The sequence below is a fragment of the Pseudorca crassidens genome, chromosome 1 (genome assembly GCF_039906515.1).
Source record: "Pseudorca crassidens isolate mPseCra1 chromosome 1, mPseCra1.hap1, whole genome shotgun sequence".
Lineage (NCBI taxonomy): Eukaryota > Metazoa > Chordata > Mammalia > Artiodactyla > Delphinidae > Pseudorca > Pseudorca crassidens.
The window spans coordinates 29,152,593-29,172,929 of NC_090296.1; the positions used below are offsets into that span (position 1 = coordinate 29,152,593).

The 20,337-nt window shown below is 42.3% G+C and overlaps 2 protein-coding genes across 11 annotated transcripts in view; one reads left to right on the forward strand and one right to left on the reverse strand.

Moving 5' to 3' along the window:
• COQ6 (coenzyme Q6, monooxygenase) lies at positions 1–20,050 on the reverse strand. 7 transcript variants are annotated; one of them, XM_067730525.1, is made up of 13 exons: positions 19,886–20,050; positions 8,476–8,570; positions 7,751–7,832; positions 7,285–7,343; positions 6,874–6,997; positions 4,362–4,492; positions 3,551–3,658; positions 3,225–3,287; positions 2,920–3,027; positions 1,071–1,273; positions 878–993; positions 545–711; positions 1–104 (listed from the first exon to the last, which is right to left on the reverse strand). In XM_067730525.1, exons 4-13 carry the CDS (start codon positions 7,312–7,314, stop codon positions 75–77), a joined length of 1,080 nt encoding a protein of 359 aa, XP_067586626.1. In that variant the 5' UTR covers positions 7,315–7,343; positions 7,751–7,832; positions 8,476–8,570; positions 19,886–20,050; the 3' UTR covers positions 1–74. The 7 variants fall into 7 exon arrangements, with proteins under 7 accessions (XP_067586626.1, XP_067586617.1, XP_067586634.1 ...); XM_067730516.1 differs by having other exon boundaries at positions 8,436–8,570; XM_067730533.1 differs by lacking the exon at positions 7,751–7,832.
• The window catches only part of FAM161B (FAM161 centrosomal protein B), a 16,774-nt gene continuing 16,276 nt past the window's right edge, over positions 19,840–20,337 (forward strand). For 2 of the 4 annotated variants that reach the window (XR_010941908.1, XM_067730447.1), the window contains exon 1: positions 19,841–20,014. Coding sequence is in view for 3 of the 4 variants with exons in the window: in XM_067730447.1 (XP_067586548.1) it covers positions 19,961–20,014 (54 nt within the window). In the remaining variant the exon portion in view is untranslated. Of the gene's footprint in view, positions 20,015–20,337 lie in introns of all 4 variants that reach the window. The other 2 variants (XM_067730431.1, XM_067730437.1) reach the window with 2 other exon arrangements.

The following is a 20,337-nucleotide window of genomic DNA, read 5'->3' on the forward strand; positions in this document are numbered from 1 at the left end:
TTCTAATGTAAATTTATTAAATTAAATCTTGAAAATACGTGGTGGTCTTGGGAAAAGATCCAGAAGAGGAGCATTCATTTGCTTGCAAAGGCCATAATCTGTTCCTGGAGGAAAAAATGAAACAAAGTGAGTGATACTCTGACATTGTAAAGTATGTGGGCAGGTGAAGATAATACTTTAAAATATCTAAAGTGATTAAAGCAAAAATTTGGCAAAAGTCCCAGATTCTCCTCCTGAGTCCCTCCAAAGTGTCTTTTAATGCAAGTTTCTCAGGAAAGAAGCTGGCGAAGCAGCAAAAGGAGTTTAAGCATCTTTATCTTTACAAGCCCCTATTCACTATTTTAAGCCCTTATATAAAGGTACTGCTTAGATGTGGGCCCTGGCACCAAAAACCTCGGAAGGGATATTTCTGCTCATAACCACGGGGGAAGGTATTCAGATAAAGATGATAATTTTACAGCCGAGAAAATTAAAGAAACCAAGTCATTGGCGAAGTCATTCCTCAGTGAGCAAGACTCTTGGAGATCTGGGAGAACTCTCTTACTTTGAGCGGAGACACTGCATTTGTAGCCTGCAAGCCCCACGTCCTGAGCAGCACCAGTGGGGCGGCACTGGTAGAATACAGCCGTTTTAGTAGGTCAGTAGCAGCCAGAAGAGCAGTGTTGTGACGCTGTCTGTCTGTTTCATAAGCTGTGAGGTGACTCATGGAGCCTGAAGGGAAAAGGAAAGGTTAAATCCCTAATTCAGTAGTGAAGTTTTCCTTCCTAGCAAACCAGATACATTTATGTCTACTACATCTAGCTACTAAGGGCCATTTACCTGATCTTCCCGTATTATAGGACCTTGGGATACCTCTCTAAGGTACTTGAATCCTTACCTAAGTCTTTCCCATTGAAGGCTGCAGTCCTGAGGTGATGCAGCAAGCTGGAGATATCCCCAAAGCCCATGTTGGCACCTTGTCCTGCAAGTGGGTGGACTCTGTGGGCTGCATCCCTAAGGATAAAGCAGAGTTCAGGTGTAGCCTCCAGCGCAGAGTGAAAAGGAGTGGCCCTGCTCTGTTATTATCTTACCCAATGAGTGCCAGCCGAGGCCGGACGTACTCAGCAGCATGTCCCAACCCAAGAGGAAACAGTATTCGGCTTTTGGCATCCACCCTGGCTACACTTGGGGGCAGCTGGCGAGCTGAGATCTTAGTGGGCTTCAGAAAGGCGACCGCATACTGCAGCATGGAGCCAGCCGAGTCGATGAAGTCTGTGTGGTTGGCATCACTCCACTGAGTAGCACCAGCCACAAAACAAAGTGAAATTTCATCAGCGACTCCAGCAGGGAATTAAAAATTCAACAAGGCAACCATTTTATAACCACAGCCAAGGGTAGTGGTACCTAACACACCTAAACTGATTTGTGTCACTAAAGTGACAAGTCCCTCAAACAAATGCAAAATGCAACTTCTCATCCCTCCCCACAGGCTTTAGGATCAAGCCAAACTGCTCATGAGCTGCCCCTACCTACCTCTGAGCCTCACCTTTCACTAATCCTACCCTCAAAATGCACATGCAGCCACAAAGTAGCTCACTCTACAACATGCTCTTGCCTCCACACACCCCTCTACTTAGAATGTCCTCCCACTTCTAGTTCACCAGGATAACACCTCAGAGCATGCAGAAGCTGTCACCCCTTTTTGTAAACCTCCCTCCAAACCTTCTGTGTCTTTCTCCTCCATGCTCCCACAGTATCCTATGCATACTCCACCACTGTATCAAAACTGTCATTTCTATATCTTTCTCCCTCACTTGACTGAGCTTCCTGAAATCAGGGACTATGTCTCATTTGTCCAACTCCAAAGCCTTCTATATAGAAGCACTCATAACTCCTGCTGAATGAATGTACTGCAAAGGCCTATGCCAGGAATATCTACTAAATGACCCATAAAGGGTCACCATTTATCTTGGAAGCCACTTCAGTGCGTTCAGTTCTTTTTATTCTTGTTGTTACTACAGAGCAGGGGAGCTTAAGTTCTTCACTGTAAACCAGTGTGAAGTCATTAGCAAGGCAGTAGAGTTTGGTGGTTAAAAGGATAGGCTCAAGGGCCAGCCTGATTTCAGAACCCAGCTTTGCCGCCAGCTGTATGACCTCAGGCAAGTTACCTATCTCTAAGTGAGCAGGATAATAGTACCTACCTCAATGGTTCACTGAATTAAATACATAAATACATGTTTAAAAAACTCTTCACCTGTACCTGGCACATAGTAAGTGCTGGATAAATGTTATCGATCATTATCATTAGTGAATTCAGATAATGTGACATTTGAACTCCAAAAATATTGGTGTCTGTATTATCTAAAGGCTATGTCTACTCCAGTAATAATTACCATTTGTTGAGTACCCTATAATGTACTAGGTATGTTCCAAGCATTTTACATAAATTCTCTCTAAGTCTTTAGACTTTTATTACTATTAAACCCTAAGAGGTTGGTGATACTATTTCCATTTTTCAGGAGATTAACAGGTAGAACCAATATTGAACCCATATCTCTCTACAAAGCTTACTCTTAAGCTCACTATGGAAATGTGCTCAGCCCCTCCCCAGAAACACTTCTGATGAATCAGGCTTCAATGGTTCAGGTACTTGGCATCTGTTAAAAATTATCAAAGTATTACAGCTTCAAAAAAAGTTACTTATCCAAGTAACTACCACCCAGGCAGCTGTTTCAGTCAGCATAGCAGCAGCCCTCAACCCTCAGAAGAGCACACTAATTAATTTCTTTGTTGTACATTTTCCTGAGTCCCCTCCTCCACATACTCCACATCAAGCGTTACAGGTTCAAAGGGGCAGCTGGTTGGTTGTTCCTCTTTTCTTACTCAAAACCACCTTTCTGTATCTATCCCAGCAACATATCGTCAGCTGGTGATACTCACAAAGGCAGAGTTAACGGCATCCACAAACTTTTCCTCATCCATGCTGACCAGCTCTGCTGCATGTTCATGGGATGTGGACCAAACCAAGGAACTCAAAGTGTCTGAGAGCTGTGTCAAAAGAACATCAATACCAAGGGCTAAAACCTCTGTTCTTAAGAGCTCTCAAGCACAAAGAAAGACAAGAAGGGGTAACAAAGCTAGCCTGGGCATATTCCCTTGAAACCAGAAAAAGGCTGAGAGAAAATGAAGTTCTAAAAGAGGAAGGCTTGACGTGTTTAAGCAGACTAGCCAGAAGGACTTCTTACCGGAAGCAGAGCAATGGGCCCAGAGGGGAGGAATCTCTGCCAAGCTACATTGTTTTCTGTGGCCTACAACGGAGAGGAGAAGAGTTCTTGTGAGAAGTACCCAGTACCAATTATTATTGTTTTTTTTCCTAGGTCATAAGATATCTATATGTATTTTATTTTTTATTTTTTTAACATCTTTATTGGAGTGTAATTGCTTTACAATGGTGTGTTAGTTTCTGCTTTATAACACAGTGACTCAGCTATAGATATACATATATCCCCATATCTCCCCAGTACCAGTTAAACCCGAGCAAGGCCCCCAGATGGTGGGCTCAGGATCTTACCTCCGATAAATGCAGAGTAGCCACAACAGCGGACTGGTCATAGTTCCAGCTAACGTTTTGGATCCCAGCGGCCTGCCGTACGCCTGAGTTGTGGCCATCTGCACCAATCTGCATGGAGACAAGAGCCTGCTGAGTCTTAAAACCTTTTAATTAACGAAACTGTTCCAGAAGTTTGTCTCTGCCTCCTAAAAGTTTTCTCTAGTTCCCACTGGTGGCAAGCCCGTCTGTGGCAGGTAACTCTTTATCATGCCTGCCTCACTCCCAGCCCCAAGAGGGGTAGCCCTACATATGCGATCCCAGCTTCAATTAACAGACCAAAGCTGGACATCTGATCCAAGAGGTGCCAGCCGTAGGTTAAACTGAGCCAAAGTCTCTTGATATTTGAACTAGAAAGCAATAAGGCAGGCGCTAGAGTTGAAGAATCCTGAAGTAAGGTTGGGAACGGCTGCCATGGAAAAGGGGAAGCTGATGAGCAGAAAGAGAAAAAAATGGGAGATGCAAGGAGATGAACGACTACAGGACTCCTGAGAGGGAAGGAACAGCCTCAATTTCTGACCCTCTGATTCCTGTCCCTGTAAGGCCAGCTATCCTTTATTTCAAGACCTATGATGGTCCAAGAGATTGCGTCCTGTACAGGATTTACAACAGAACCATCTTAACTGGAGCTGGTTTGAGTGGGTATGGGTCCTTATAACCAAAAGTTTTGCCTAAAATTAACTTTAACTATAGCTTAGATCTAAAACTAGAGACCCTAGAATCTAACAAGATGTGGATATGCGAGACCCCTGGCAAAATAAGAATCTTCAACTACCAACAATTTGGTCTGGAGGATGCTGCCATCACCTAGGGTAATATGAACCCAAGGGCTGGAGTCTGCCATAGAAAATGGATAAGGCCAGGTATAGCTGACTGCTTTGCTCTTGTAGAGAACGGTCACTCGGTCTAGGGAGGTCAAAAGAGAAAAAACAAAACATTAGACAGTTGGCCCACAGGCTGAGGAAAAAACTAAAGCAAAGTCCCAAGACAGCTTATCTTTATCTTATCATTTACTCCTAAACAAGAAGAGTAAAGATCTCAAAAATAACTCATGTGATCTATGCTATGGTCTAAGAGCTAATAAATGACAGAGGCCACAGGGATGAATCAGTGTGAGGAAAACAAGGACAAAAAAAAGTAAGCTCTCACTGAACTGTCACCTGCATGAGGCACTCTTCCCATCTTCATGATCCTGCTCCAGTTTCACTCTATGCCTACATGAATCCACATGTGTTTTCAAAGCAAATAGGGTGGGGAATACCACAGACTCAAACAAGTTCTAGATTTCATAAGATTTTTCTTCCCACTGGAAGTCATTTTACTTTTCTGATCATAAGAAGTACATGCTTACTACTTTTACTTTGTGTAAAAGTCTGAACCACAAAGAAAGGTTTAAAAAGGGGGGAAAAAAATCACCTTTAATCATACCACTCAGAGACAGCTAGTTAAAGCTTTGTTGTATAGCTTTCCAAACAATTTCCTATGTGTGTATATGCACACACACCCCACACACATACACACACAAGTGGGATCATATGACACACACTTTTTTTCACCAATATATTATGGGACATGTTTCTAAGTGACTATTAGATCTAAATTATCTTTAGGACCTCCCTGGTGGCGCAGTGGTTAAGAATCCGCCTGCCAATGCAGGGGACATGGGTTCAATCCCTGGTCCGGGAAGATCCCACATGCCGCGGAGCAGCTAAGTCCGTGCACCACAACTACTGCGCCTGCACTCTAGAGCCCACACGCCACAACTACTGAAGCCTGTGCACCTAGAACCCGTGCTCCGCAACAAGAGAAGCCACCGCAATGAGAAGTCCATGGACTGCAATGAACAGTAGCTCCTGCTCACTGCAACCAGAGAAAACCCGTGCACAGCAACGAAGACCCAACACAGCCAAAAAAAATTTAAAAAACAAATAAATAAATAAAAAGAAAGACAATCTAGTTTTAAAATGAGCAAAAGATTTTAAACAGACACTTCTCCAAAGAAGATATACAAATAGGGACTTCCCTCGTGGTCCAGTGTTTAAGAATCCACCTTCCAATGCAGGGGACGCAGGTTCGATCTCTGGTCGGGGAACTAAGATCCCACAAGCCATGGGGCAACTAAGCCCACACACCACAACTAGAGAGAAGCCTGAGCACCGCAACGAAAGATCCCACATGCCACAACTAAGACCCGATACAGCCAAAAAAAAAAAAAAAAAAAAAAAAAACACAGATATACAAATAGCCAACAAGTACATGAAAAGACACTCAACATTATTATTCATCAGGTAAATACAATCAAATTACGAGATGGGACTTCCCTGGCAGTATAGTGGTTAAGATTCTGTGCTCCCAATGCAGGGGGCACAGGTTCACTCCCTGGTCGGGGAACTGAGATCCCGCGTGCTGTGTGGTGTGGCCAAACAAAATAAACAAAAAAACTACAGTGAAATACCACTTCAGTTACTAGGACGGCTATTAAAAAAAAAAAGGTTGAGGGGAATAAAGTGTTGGTGGAGAAATTGGAACCCTTATATATTGTTGGTGGGAAAGGGACATGGTAGAGCCTCTTTAAAGTTTGGCAGTTTATGAAAATGTTAAACATAGAATTATTACATGACCCAGCAATTCTACTCCTAAGTATCCACCCAGCAGAAATGAAACATGTCCACACAAAACCTTGTCCATAAATATTCATAGCTTTATTCACAATCATCAAAAAGTGGAAACAACCCAAAATGTCCACACAATGAAATACTACTGGGCAGTAAAAAAGACTGGAGTACTGATACATACTACAACATGAATGAGTCTCAAAAATGCATTTAGTGAGAGAAGTCAGACATTAAAAAATACATATTGTATCATTCTATCTACATGAAATGTCCAGAATAGGCAAATCTCAAAAAACAGAAAGTAGATTAGTGGTGCCAGGGGCTAGGAGTGGGAATGGGGAATGACTGTAAACAGGTACGAGGTTTACTTCTGAGTAATAGGAATGTTCTATAATCATATTGTGGTGATGGTGGCACAACTCTATAAATAGATTGAAAAATCACTGAATTGTACACTTAAAATCAGTGAATTATTGGTATGTAAGTTATACCTGAATAAAGCTGTTTAAAAAAAAAAGAGAAAGAGAAAGAACATCCCTGAGATAACTGTTAGAGGGCTTCTTTATGGTGGACATCAGTATCTGTAGAAGGGATCCTTCCAGTAAGTCCCAGAATAACTCTTAGTTCATCTTCCAGAAAGTGAGTGGAAGATGGAAGAGATAGATACCTCACCTGACACAGCCTCCAGCTGCTTAGTGAGAGCATGCATGATGACATTGTTCTCCACTATACAGCCCATGTCATCTAGATTATCCTTATCGAACATTATCAGAGCTTCTGAGCAGGCATCCCACACCTGGAAACACAAAGGGAAAGTTGTATTACAACCCAAGGAAAAGGAAATATTACTCCAGTCAAACTGAGCATTGATTGAAGCAGGAAAACCACAGTTTGTCAGTCCCTCTGGCGGGAAGTATAAGGTGGGAAGAAAATTCTCTCATGAATGCTTCCCTCCTACTTCCTTTGACTGAGTGTAAACTCTGTCTGAATTCCTCCCACATTTACAGAAAACCTGGAGAATGTGAACTCCAATATCTTAACTCAAGATAAACCAAGATAAGCCAAAGGTGATAAAGGAGGCACCTGCATTCGACGAAAGGCTCTGTATCTCATGTTGCAGATGTGGTCCCAGGCACCAAAACCTACAGAAGAAAGGAGTTATATACAGACCAAAGCAACCTGATGGGACTGGCATCCCTCCTGGGTTCCCCTTTCTCTCTCCTTCCTGTTAAGTAAGAGGTTGTTTTCAGTGTTCTCCAATAATAGGGAAATACTCTTCACTTCTATCCTGTTTGATGCTAGGAGCTAAGCTACTCTGTTCCCCAGTTCAGAATATACAGCATGAAAAAGACCCAGCTTTCATGATCAAAGGTCAAATCACATTAAAGTGGGGGAAATAATAAAGTGGGGGAAATAAACCAAATCCGTATTTTCTTTTCCTTCATCATCCTATTGAGGATACAAACTCCCTGGATAAAGACTATTTTTTGCTTAATTCCAGAGCACTAAACCGATTCATTCATTGAGGAAATATTTATTGAGCACTTACTATGTGCCAGATACACTTCTAGGTACTGAGCATAAAGCGGGAAACCAAACAGACAAATCTCTGCCCTTCAGCAGCTGACATTCTAGTTGGAGAGATAGACAATTAAAAAAAAATTCATAATAAAATGTCAGGTAGTGTTATAAAGAAAAATAAAGCAGTATAAGGAGCTAGAGAGTCATGCAAGAGTTTAATTTTAGATGGGGTGTTTCTAGATAGGATGGCTTGAGGGAGTAACATTAGACAAAGACCTTAAGATAATTTGCTAACTGGTTCCAGGTGTACACATCCACCTACACCCTACGAGCACTTAGCATTCAGGCTCCCCAGCCCCCTATAGGGCTGACTCTGGAAATGAAGAGTATGCTGTTACTAGAAGCGAATGATCGTAATTAGTTCATATAGTTTCAATTCCACCAATTCATAATGACCCAACATCACAAATGATGTCTACATGGAGCCACACGTCCCAGAGATGTCTTCCTCAGACTGCGAGTTGACACACGAACAATTCCAGGGGTCCTCATCTTCGACTATGTACTAGACTTACCAACCCCACCCTCCTCTTCCCACCCATCTCAGTGAGTTCCCTCCTCGCCAGATGCTCTGCTGACTCTGCTCTATGGGACACACTGGAAAGTCAAGAGAGACAGGAGATTGGTTCTACGACAGAGGATCTTCTACTCACTACTGAGAAGGGTTGCGGAGCCAGGGGAAATGGAGCTGACCCTGTTGCTGTAAGTTTCTGGCAATTTCGCCAGTACTTTCTTTGGACCTGCTTCTAGCAACAGGATTTTCTTGTCACAAAAGTGAATATCATATCCTAAAAAAAAAAAAGAACAAAATGTTATATCATTTTAGGAAAATCAGAATTTATTCTCTTTCTCATTTCCAAGAGAAGCAACATATTAACTAATCTCTTAGCCCTCAGGATACAAATTTCTTACACACATAAAAAGGAAAACATCATGTGGAGTACTAAGCAATAACGCATACTACCATTTCAGTCATGCAAAGCACCCTGCCCATGGTGGTAAGGCCTCTCTAGACAGTCTAACACCTGCCATGTGCAAAGACACAAATAATGGCAAAACCCATAGCAAGTGAATAGACTGTCCTAGAAAGGAAAAATGAAGAAAGGAAGGCTGTAGTACTTAGACACCAGATATTTACAATCTACAAAGTATTAAGTCACTAAAAATTACAAATCCTGTTCAACAGAAAAATGGGGTTAATAAACAAAATTCATTGCGGCCTCAAGATTAAGTCAAAGACAAAGAGCTTGTGAAAGAAAAGGGGGCCAAAAAATAACATCAACTGTGCCTAAAAATCTGGTCCTAAAACATCTGTATAGTGAAGTAAAAAGAGGACTTGGAGACTCTGTTACTGGGTCACTGCAGCACAAACACAAGTCCTTCCACAGTGTCTCAGAGAACGGTGCAGGGAAAAGATAAGCAGTGAGTTGCATGTGACAGAATTTACCAGAGAAGAAACACTGCAGGTTTTACTTAGTAACGATGAGAGAAACCCCAAAGACCCTGACCCCTCTTTTTATTTTGGAATCTAAATGAGAAGAAAGGCACTATTATTACATACAACAAAGAAAGTGTGAAAATCAAGGCTGGCTCCAGTCAAAAAGGAGTGAACTGCGCTGAACCCACCAGGTCAGCATGGCGTTCCCTGTCGTGCGGCAGCACCGTGCCTGCAGACAGGACTACTTTCTGGTCCATCACATCTCTAGGCTTTGATCTAACAGAAGCCACTGCAACCGAATGCTGCCTGCCACCAGCTCCCTACGGCTCCTACTCCCTGAAGCCTCACCTCCCCAGCAGTCCTCTTAGTACCACACCCGCACACCTCCACCCCCAGGATAGGTCAGTTGCTTGCTCCTCTAGGGTAGCTTTCATTTCATTCTTCCTTCTGTTAGTTATTTACAAATCTTTTTCCTTTGCTAGATTCTAAATTCCTTGGAGGCCAGGAATCATTTCTTTTCCTATCGCTGTACGTCCCCAGCAGCAAACTGCTGTTATCTCCTCAATCCATAAAATAGATAATGTCTTAACAGACATTTTTGTTAAATAAGAAACCAGGAAATATATAAGAAAACAGTTAGATTTCCATCCTATATTTGCCCTGGTGAGTAGAAATAGAAAAATTATAAAAATATCTATTTTAGGCTATAATACCATTACAGTTAAAGGCACAGACATATATATGACTTAGCTATTGAATTAAATGAAATTATAAATTGTAGGTGACTATCTAAATTTTAACCTTGAAATCACTTCACTCTATATAGAATCCAAGTTAATTTTGATTTATCAAATAACAACCTAGAACCATAAATTAATAACCTGTCACTCTTTTATGAATAACAGTAGGTTATTATATTAATAATGTTTACTTTTTTCCTGTATATCTATAAGCAAAGTTCCATAGAATCACTATTATCATTATCATCATCACTGCTAATGTTTATTAACACTTATATGCCAGGTACAATTATATGTGATTTACTGTAGTATCATCTGATATAATCCATACCACAATTTTACGAAGAAAGAAAAGCTATTTTGCTCTAATTTTAGAGATGAGAAAAACCAATGTACAGAAATTGTGAGTAACTTATATAATTCCACCCAAATAGAACCTACTGGAGACAAGACTAAGGATTCAAATACATGTAATCTTATATGGACACTTGTTTCTTCACCATTTAACTTCCTTTAAAGGAAAGTTCCTTCTTATTTAAGAAAATCAGAAAAACAATCAGGAGGGAGATTGGTTCAAGATGGCGGAGTAGAAGGACGTGCTCTCACTCCCTCTTGTGAGAACACCAGAATCACAACTAACTGCTGAACAGTCATTGACAGGAAGACACTGGAACTCACCAAAAAAGATACCCCACATCCAAAGACAAAGGAGAAGCCACAATGAGATGGTAGGAGGGGTGCAATCACAATAAAATCAAATCCCGTAACTGCTGGGTGGGTGACTCACAAACTGGAGAACACTTATACCACAAGTCCACCCACTGGAGTGAAGGGTCTGAGCCCCATGTCAGGCTTCCCAACCTGGGGGTCCGGAAATGGGAGGAGGAATTCCTAGAGAATCAGACTTTGAAGGCTAGCGGGATTTGACTGCAGGACTTCGACAGGACTGGAGGAAACAGAGACTCCACTCTTGGAGGGCACACACAAAGTAGTGTGCGCATCGGGACCAAGGGGAAGGAGCAGTGACCCCATAGGTAGGTCTGGAGACTGAACCAGACCTACCTGCTAGTGTTGGAAGGTCTCCTGCAGAGGCGGGGGGTGGCTGTGTCTCACCGTGAGGACAAGGACACTGGCAGCAGAAGTTCTGGGAAGTACTCCTTGGCGTGAACCCTCCCAGAGTCCGCCATTAGCCCCACCAAAGAGCCCAGGTAGGCTCCAGTGTTGGGTCACCTCAGGCCAAACAACCAGCAGGGAGGGAACCCAGCCCCACCCATCAGCAGACAAGCAGATTAAAGTTTTACTGAGCTCTGCCCACCAAAGCAACAGCCAGCTCTACCCACCACCAGTCCCTCCCATCAAGAAACTTGCACAAGCCTCTTAGACAGCCTCATCCACCAGAAGGCACAGAGCAGAAGCAAGAAGAACTACAACCCTGCAGCCTGTGGAACAAAAACCACATTCACAGAAAGACAGACAAGATGAAAAGGCAGAGGGCTATGTACCAGATGAAGGAACAAGATAAAACCCCAGAAAAACAACTAAATGAAGTGGAGATAGGCAAGCTTCCAGAAAAAGAATTCAGAATAATGATAGTGAAGATGATCCAGGACCTCGGAAAAAGAATGGAGGCAAAGGTCGAAAAGATGCAAGAAATGTTTAACAAAGATCTAGAAGAATTAAAGAACAAACAAACACAGATGAACAATACAATAACTGAAATGAAAACTACACTAGAAGGAATCAATAGCAGAATAACTGAGGCAGAAGAACCTGGAAGACAAAATGGTGGAATTCACTTCTGCCGAACAGAATAAAGAAAAAAGAATGAAAAGAAATGCAGACAGCCTAAGAGACCTCTGGGACAATATTAAATGCAGCAACATTCGCATTATAGGGGTCCCCGAAGGAGAAGAGAGAGAGAAAGGACCTGAGAAAATATTTTAAGAGATTATAGTCGAAAACTTCCCTAACATGGGAAAGGAAGGAGCCACCCAAGTCTAGGAAGTGCAGAGTCCCATACAGGATAAACCCAAGGAGAAACACGCCAAGTCACATAGTAATCAAACTGACAAAAATTAAAGACAAAGAAAAATTATTGAAAGCAGCAATGGAAAAACAACAAATAACATACAAGGGAACTCCCATAAGGTTAACAGCTGATTTTTCAGCAGAAACTCTACAAGCCAGAAGGGAGTGGCATGATATACTTAAAGTGATGAAAGGGAAGAAACTACAACCAAGATTACTCTACCCCACAAGGATCTCATTCAGATTTGAGGGAGAAATCAAAAGCTTTACAGACAAGCAAAAGCTTTACAGACAAGCAAAAGCTAAGAGAATTCAGCACCACCAAACCAACAAATGCTAAAGGAACTTCTCTAAGTGGGAAACACAAGAGAAGAAAAGGACCTACAGAAACAAACCCAAAACAATAAAGAAAATGATAATAGGAACATATATATCAATAATTACCTTAAACATGAATGAATTAAATGCTCCAACCAAAAAGACACAGGCTTGCTGAATGCATACAAAAACAAGACCCATAAATATGCTGTCTACAAGAGACCCACTTCAGACCTAGGGACACATTCAGACTGAAAGTGAGGGGATGGAGAAAGATCTTCCATGCAAATGGAAATCAAAAGAAAGCTGGAGGGGGCTTCCCTGGTGGCGCAGTGGTTGAGAGTCTACCTGCCGATGCAGGGGACACGGGTTCGTGCCCCGGTTCGGGAAGATCCCACATGCCGCGGAGCAGCTAGGCCCATGAGCTTTGGCCACCGAGCCTGCACGTCCGGAGCCTGTGCTCCGCAATGGGAGAGGCCACAACAGTGAGAGGTCCGCGTACCGCAAAAAAAAAAAACAAAAAAAACCCCACATGCACCCCAGTGTTCATTGCTGCACTATTTACAATACCCAGGTCATGGAAGCAACCTAAATGCCCATCAACTGATGAATAAAGAAGATGTGGTATATATATACAATGGAATATTACTCAGCCATAGAAAGGAACGAAATTGGGTCATTTGTAGAGATGTGGATGAATCTAGAGACTGTCATACAGAGTGAAGTAAGTCAGAAAGAGAAAAACAAATATCGTATATTAACGCATATATGTGAAACCTAGAAGAATGATACAGATGAACCGGTTTGCAGGGCAGAAATTGAGACACAGATGTAGAGAACAAACCTATGGACACCAAGGGGGGAAGCAGCGGTGGGTGGGGGTGGGGGTGTGATGAACTGGGAGATTGGAATTGACCTGTATACACTAATGTGTATAAAATGGATGACTCATAAGAACCTGCTGTATAAAAAAATAAATAAAATAAAATTCAAAAAAAAAAGAATAAAAACAAACAAACAAAACAATCAGGAGAAAATCTGGTGAGAGAATATTCAGAAGAGACAACAACTAAAAAGAAAAGTTTCTGAAATGGAAGTAAGTTTAGTCTGTTCTAGAAATATGCTGTCCACTAAAAATAATAGAATATGCAAATAATAAAAATAATGTGACACGTAATTTTAAATTTTCTAGAAGACACATTTAAAAAGTAAAAATAAAGTGGTTAATTACATTAGTTAATTTTGCTTTAGTTTATCTAATATATCCAAAATTATAGCATTATGAATATTAACAATGACAAAATTGAGATATTTTACATTAATTTTTATACTGCCTTTGAAATGTGGTATGTATTTTACACTTACAGAACAAATGCATTTAGATTAGAATATGGTAAATATGGTATCATATTTTAAGTGATCGGTAGTCATGTGTGACTGGTAGCTACCATAATGGACAATGCAGCTCTAGAGACTGAAGGGTGACCTACGGTGCCTAACGGTGACTACGGAAGAGAATGGATCAAGGTGAATTTGGAGAGAGAGATAATATACAGATCAAATAGTGCCTTCTAGACACTGGCAGGAAATTTGGCCCATATCCCAACTACAGTAGGAGTCACTGGAGGGTTTTCAGCAGATTGAGATGATGTGATCACTGCCTGTTCTAGTCCAGCTGGGCTGTTATATCAAAACACCACAGAAAAAAAAAAAGAAAATCAGAAACTCTGGATATTAATCCCAGCTTTCACTGTTTCTAGCTTTATGACATAGTACAGTCAGCTCATCACCTACAAATGCATGTATAACATTATATATATTATAAATTTCCTTTAGTCAAAAAAAATTAGGGACTTCCCTGGTGGCTCAGTAGTTAAGAATCCACCTGTTAATGCAGGGGACACAGGTTCAAGCCCTGGTCCAGGAAGATCCCACATGCCACAGAGCCACAACTACTGAAGCCCATGTGCTCTAGGGCCTGTGCTTTGCAACAAGAGAAGCCACTGCAAGGAGAAGTACGTGCACCTCAAAGAAGAGTAGTCCCCGCTCGCCACAACTAGAGAAAGCCCACGTGCAGCAACGAAGACCCAACACAGCCAAAAATAAATAAATTAAAAAATTAGATTTCCAAGCACATAAAATATAGCCAGGTCCAATATTTTATTTCATTTTTCAATATTTTATTTTTTAGCTATTTAATATAACATTTTAGGGGTTTCCTAGTCGTGCAGTGATTAAGAATCCGCCTGCCAGTGCAGGGGACACGGTTTCAACCCCTGGTCCGGGAAGATCCCACATGCTGCAGAGCACCTAAGCCCGTTCGCCACAACTACTGAGCCTGTGCTCTAGAGCCCATGAGCCACAACTACTGAGCCCGCGTGCCACAACTACTGAAGCCCGCGTGCCTAGAGTCTGTGCTTCACAACAAGAGAAGCCACCCCAATGAGAAGCCCGCGCACCGCAATGACGAGTATCCCCTGCTCGCCGCAACTAGAGAAAGCCCACACGCAGCAATGAAGACCCAACACGGGCAAAAATAAATAAATAAACATTTTAAAAATTTATAAAAAAATAATATAACATTTTAGGAAACTAGCTTGGAGAAAAAATATTAGAGAATATCACTTACAAATAGCAATGTGAGATGGAAATATAGGTATTTCAAGGATAAAACATAAACTAATGTGAGTTTGAAGAAGAAAAGAATCAAGGAAAACATAAAAACTGACCTATATGGAAATATGAAGAGCCAGCTGGAAATTTTTCACTTTTAAAGCAGCTGTCTAAAACTAAGTGGATGTTGAATTATAAAGGTTGATCAGCATATAAACTATTGACAAAGAATATTCTTTGGGATTCATGCCATGATGATCAAGGGGAGACAGTAGCATGCACTAAATCCCAAGCAGGTAGTTTACTTGACTCCACAGGCACCTGCTCAAGGACAGAGTCTCCTCACAGTGTTCAGCTCCATCTATTTTATAGGAAAAAAGCAGAGGCTTGCTCACTGAATAAATTGAATGAAAGATTTCCAAACCTTCCCTCTGCCCCCCGAGAGGTTCAACTTTCATGTTTTAACATTCAGTATCTTCTCTGAGCTTTTTTTTTTTTTTTTTTTTTGCGGTACGCGGGCCTCTCACTGTTGCGGCCTCTCCCGTTGCGGAAGCACAGGCTCCGGACGCGCAGGCCCAGCGGCCGTGGCTCACGGGCCCAGCCGCTCTGCGGCATGTGGGATCTTCCCGTACATGTCCCCTGCATCGGCAGGCAGACTCTCACCCACTGCACCACCAGGGAAGCCCATTCTCTGAGCTTTTGAGTGTGAATGTTTCTTTTGTAAACCTACGCTTGGTAGTTTTGACTGACTTACAGTCAGTGATTCTTACATCCTGGTGTACTCGGCCCATGACCTTTTTCTTTTGTAAACTTATACAGAGCATTCTGTATTGTCAGTATCTGTTTAAAGTCAGCCCTGACTTTAAGAATTTATACTTTTGGGACTTCCCTGGTGGCACAGTGGTTACGAATCTGCCTGCCAATGCAGGGGACGCGGGTTCGATCCCTGGTCCTCCCACATGCTGCGGAGGAACTAAGTCCGTGCACCACAACTACTGAGCCCGCGTGCTGCAACTACTGAAGCCCACGCAGCTAGAGCCTGCGCTCTGCAACAAGAGAAGCCACCGCAATGAGAAGCCCGCGCACCACAATGAAGAGTAGCCCCCGCTCGCCACAACTAGAGAAAGCCCGTGTGCAGCAACGAAGACCCAACGCAGCCAAAAATAAATAAATTAAAAGAAAAATTTACACTTCTAAGGAAAAGACAGAAAAATAAACAATTACAATACAGAATTTTGTAAGTTTATAAAAGAATTGCTGCTTTCCCTCCTTGAAATGTGGATAAATGGGGATGAGAAAAAGAACAATATAGGAAGGAAAAAAAGTTATGCAAAGAAGATAGCAAAACACCAAATTTTAACAAAAATTTAGTAAAACTAAAAAAATTTTTCAGATACATATCATACAAAATTGTATAAAAAGTTAGGAGGTGAAGTCACTACAAGACAATTAAGCCTTCCCAGTGTTTTTCATTCTCAAAGTGTGGTCTTCAGATTTCCTGCATCCATCTCTGGAGATTATTTGTTAAAAATACAGGCTCCTGGGCCCCACCTGGACAAACTGAGTCAGAGCCACTGAAAGTGGAACCTGGAATCCTTATTTTAAAAATATGCTCCACAGACTGGTAACAACGATTGCCTATGAGGAGAATTGGATGGCTAACAATTAGAAATGGAAGTCTTACTATACATTCTTTATACTATATATCCTATGCACTTTTGTATTTCAAAATTCCTATGTGTTATGTCCCTATCTTAGTTACTCAAAGCCCAAAACCAAAACCAAACCAAAAAACCCATGATTCTTAAACATGCTCAAGCTTGAGAAGCACCATTATAGTCCATTTACCGATAGGTAAAACCAAAATGGCTGTCAGGCAGCAAGGGTATATATGTCAGAAAGTCTTGTCAGTCTCAAAAAGGATTTGTATTTCCTAATTACCAACTTTTGAGAGCAAGTTACTTAACCTTTCTGAGCTTTAACTTTCTTACCTGCACAATCTAAAATCAAGAGTATTATGACAATTAAATAAAATATAGGGAATTCCCTGGCAGTCCAGTGGTTAGGACTCGGCACTCTCACTGCTGGGCCCAGGTTCAATCCCTGGTCAGGATCTAAGATCCTGAAAGCCACTTGGCACAGAAAACAAAAAAAGTATATATATATATATATATATATATATATATATATACACACACACACACACACACACACATATATATGTATGTATATATATGCAAAATACTTTAAAAGATGCCTATCTATAGCAAGTGCTCAATAACTGATAACTATGTTTTACAAAATTACTTTGAGACTCAAGCCCATTAGCTCATACAAAGCACTGCTTCCCACCAGTTTCCTAGAAAAGGAACTTTCTAGGGAAGATGTGACTAACACCCCAGAACTGAAATCAGAAAAGACTTTCTCACTGTTAGTGACCTTTAATTTGTGAAGCCAGAAAACTCAAATCCAATTTTTGAAAGTCACCGTACAGTTGTTAAAAGCAAAAGAATTTGGTTGCCTGGGTTCAAATTCTGACTCTGCCTAGTGTGAGACTCTGGTCCTTACTTAACCTCGTTTCTTCATATAAAAGATGAAGCTATCTACCCCACAAGGTAGTGGAGCAGCCTAAACTACACATGTAAAAGCAAAGTCCTTACCTTAACTTGCATACAATGTTTAACTCAAAGTGGATCATAGCCTTAAATGTAAGAGCTAAACGTATAAAACTCTTAGAATAAAACACAGGAGCGAAACTTTGTGACTTTGGGTTAGATAATGATTTCTTAGATATGACACCATAGCACAAGTGGTAAGAGACTGATAAGCTGGACTTCACCAAAATTAAAAACTTCTGTGCTTCAAAGGACACCGTCAAGAAAGTGAAAAAACAACCCACAAAATGGGAGAACATATTTGCAAATCATTTATCTGATAAGGGGCTTGTACCCAGAATACATAAAAAACTCTTACAACTCAATAATAAAAAGACAAATAGCCCAGTTTAAAAATGGGCAAAGGTTCTGAATATACATTTCTCCAAAGACATACAAATGACCAATAAACATATGAAAGAATATTCAACATCATTAGTCATTAGGGAAATGCAAATCAAAACCAGAAGATATCACCTCACACTCACTAGCATAACCAGTAAGAAAAACTGGTAACAGTGCTGTCCAGGATGTGGAGAAATTAGACCCCTCGGGACTTCCCTAGTGGTGCAGTGGTTAAGAATCCGCTTGCCAATGCAGGGGACACGGTTTCGAGCTCTGGTCTGGGAAGATCCCACATGCTGAGGAGCAACTAAGCCTGTGTGCCACAACTACTGAGCCTGCGCTCTACAGCCTGCGAGCCACAACTACTGAGGCCTGCGCACCTAGAGTCCGTGCTCCGCAACAAGAGAAGCCACCTCAATGAGAAGCTCGCACACCGCAATGAGAAGCCCGCGCACCACAACGAAGAGTAGCCCCTGCTCACCGCAACTAGAGAAAGCCCACGTGCAGCAAAAGACCCAACGCAGCCAAAAATAAATAAATGAATGAATGATGAAAAAAATTAAGAAATGCCTTTCTTTCTAAAAAAAAGAAAGAAAGAAATTAGACCCCTCATTTATTGCTGGTGGGAATGTAAAATAGTGCAGCCACTCTGGAACACAGGCAGTTCTTCAAAATGTTAAACACAGAGTTTACCATATGACCCTGCAAATCCACTCCTAGGAATATATCCAAGATAACCAAAAATATATGCTTACACAAAAGCTTGTACAGAAAATGATAGTAGCATTATTTGTTATAGCCCCAAAGTGAAAACGACTCAAACGTCCATCACCTGATGAATTGATAAACAAAATGTGCTATATCCACACAAAATATTACTTAGCCATAAAAAGGAACGAAGTACCGGCACATGCTACAACCTGGATGAACTCTGAAAACATTAAGCAGATTCCATGTCTATGGAAATGTCCAGAAAAAGCCAAGCTATAGAGATAGAAAGTACATGAGTGGTTGCCAGGAGCTGAGGAGATTGGGGGGACATGGGCAGTGATTACTAATGGGTTTGGGTTCCTTTTGGGGGTGATAAAAATGTTCTAAAATTTATTGTGGCAATGGCTGCACAACTCTGTGACTACGCTAAAAATCATTAAATTCTATGCTTTAAATGGGTAAACTTTATGGTATACAAATTATATCTCAATGAAGCTGCTTAAAAAACAACATCAACAAAAAACTGCCTAGCCTAGCTCAATAGACAATGCCTGATTACTTCCAACTGTGTCCAGAACTAAATAACCCTGGACGGGTCTGTTTCCCCACACTTTGGAAGGACTCCTAAGGAGTCCCTCCCACTTTTGACCCTTCGGAATCCTGAAGGAACAAACGTTTGCCCCCGGGGTTCTGGGGTTCCTCTGGGCAGGGAATGGACCACAAGATCTACAACGCTTAGACCTTGGGCAAACAGTGCCAGGGCTCACACGGTCCTCATCGTTCCTCTACGGCCCCACTCCCTGCCGCTATCGGCCTGGAGATGCGCTTACCCAAGGCACAAGCCATAGCGGCGCCCACCAGGCCTCCCCCGGACACCACCACATCGTACACGGTGTCTGACGAGGCGCCGGCCCACCTCCGGCAGGAGACCAGCGGGCCCCTCCGGGCAGCGGCAGGGGCAGTCCCCCACCGGATCCTAGCCAGCCGGGCCGCCATAGTCCTGACCTGCACCGTAACTGGCGTCCCGCTGGGCTCGCCTGGGGTTAGCACTTCCGGAGCAGAGCTCTCCAGTCACAGGCCGCTTGAGCCACCACCTCAAAACCGGAAGTATAACGAGCAAAAAGAATAGGCCAATCAGAAAACGAACTTTGCCTGCTTGGGCGGGATAGATTAGAGGCTGCCTGGGAAGGGGACTGGTTCGTGTATCCCCCTCGGAGCCAATCAGAGGCCCAAGCTAGAAAGGGGAGGAACCTGACCCGCTTAGCTTGCACCTCCACTCCCGCTGTCATCCCCGCTGTCTCCGCCGCTTCTGTCTCTTCCCCGCTGAGAAGATGACCGTGGGGAGGTCTGCGGGAGCCTCCGGCGGCGCTCAGTGGAGCTGTCAGGTGAGGGGAGAAAAAGAAGGGGAGTTATCGTGTCTGAGCCCCGGAAAGGAATCCCTAAGAGAGGAAACTGTTTGAAGTTGCCTTGGAGACAGACGGCAAGGGCGTGTCACAGGGGCGTGGGATTAAAACGGGCAGTGTTTACGGATGCGGAGGCGGACTCCGGGACCTGAACCCCTTGAGCCTTACGTCAGGCTCTTTATAGAACCATAGAAATGGCCCCCAGTTCCCGGTTATCCTCTCAACCACCCCAGGACTAATAGCACGATTGTTGTCTCCATTTTGTAGAAGAGAAAAATGAGGCGCAGAGAGATTAAGAAATTTGC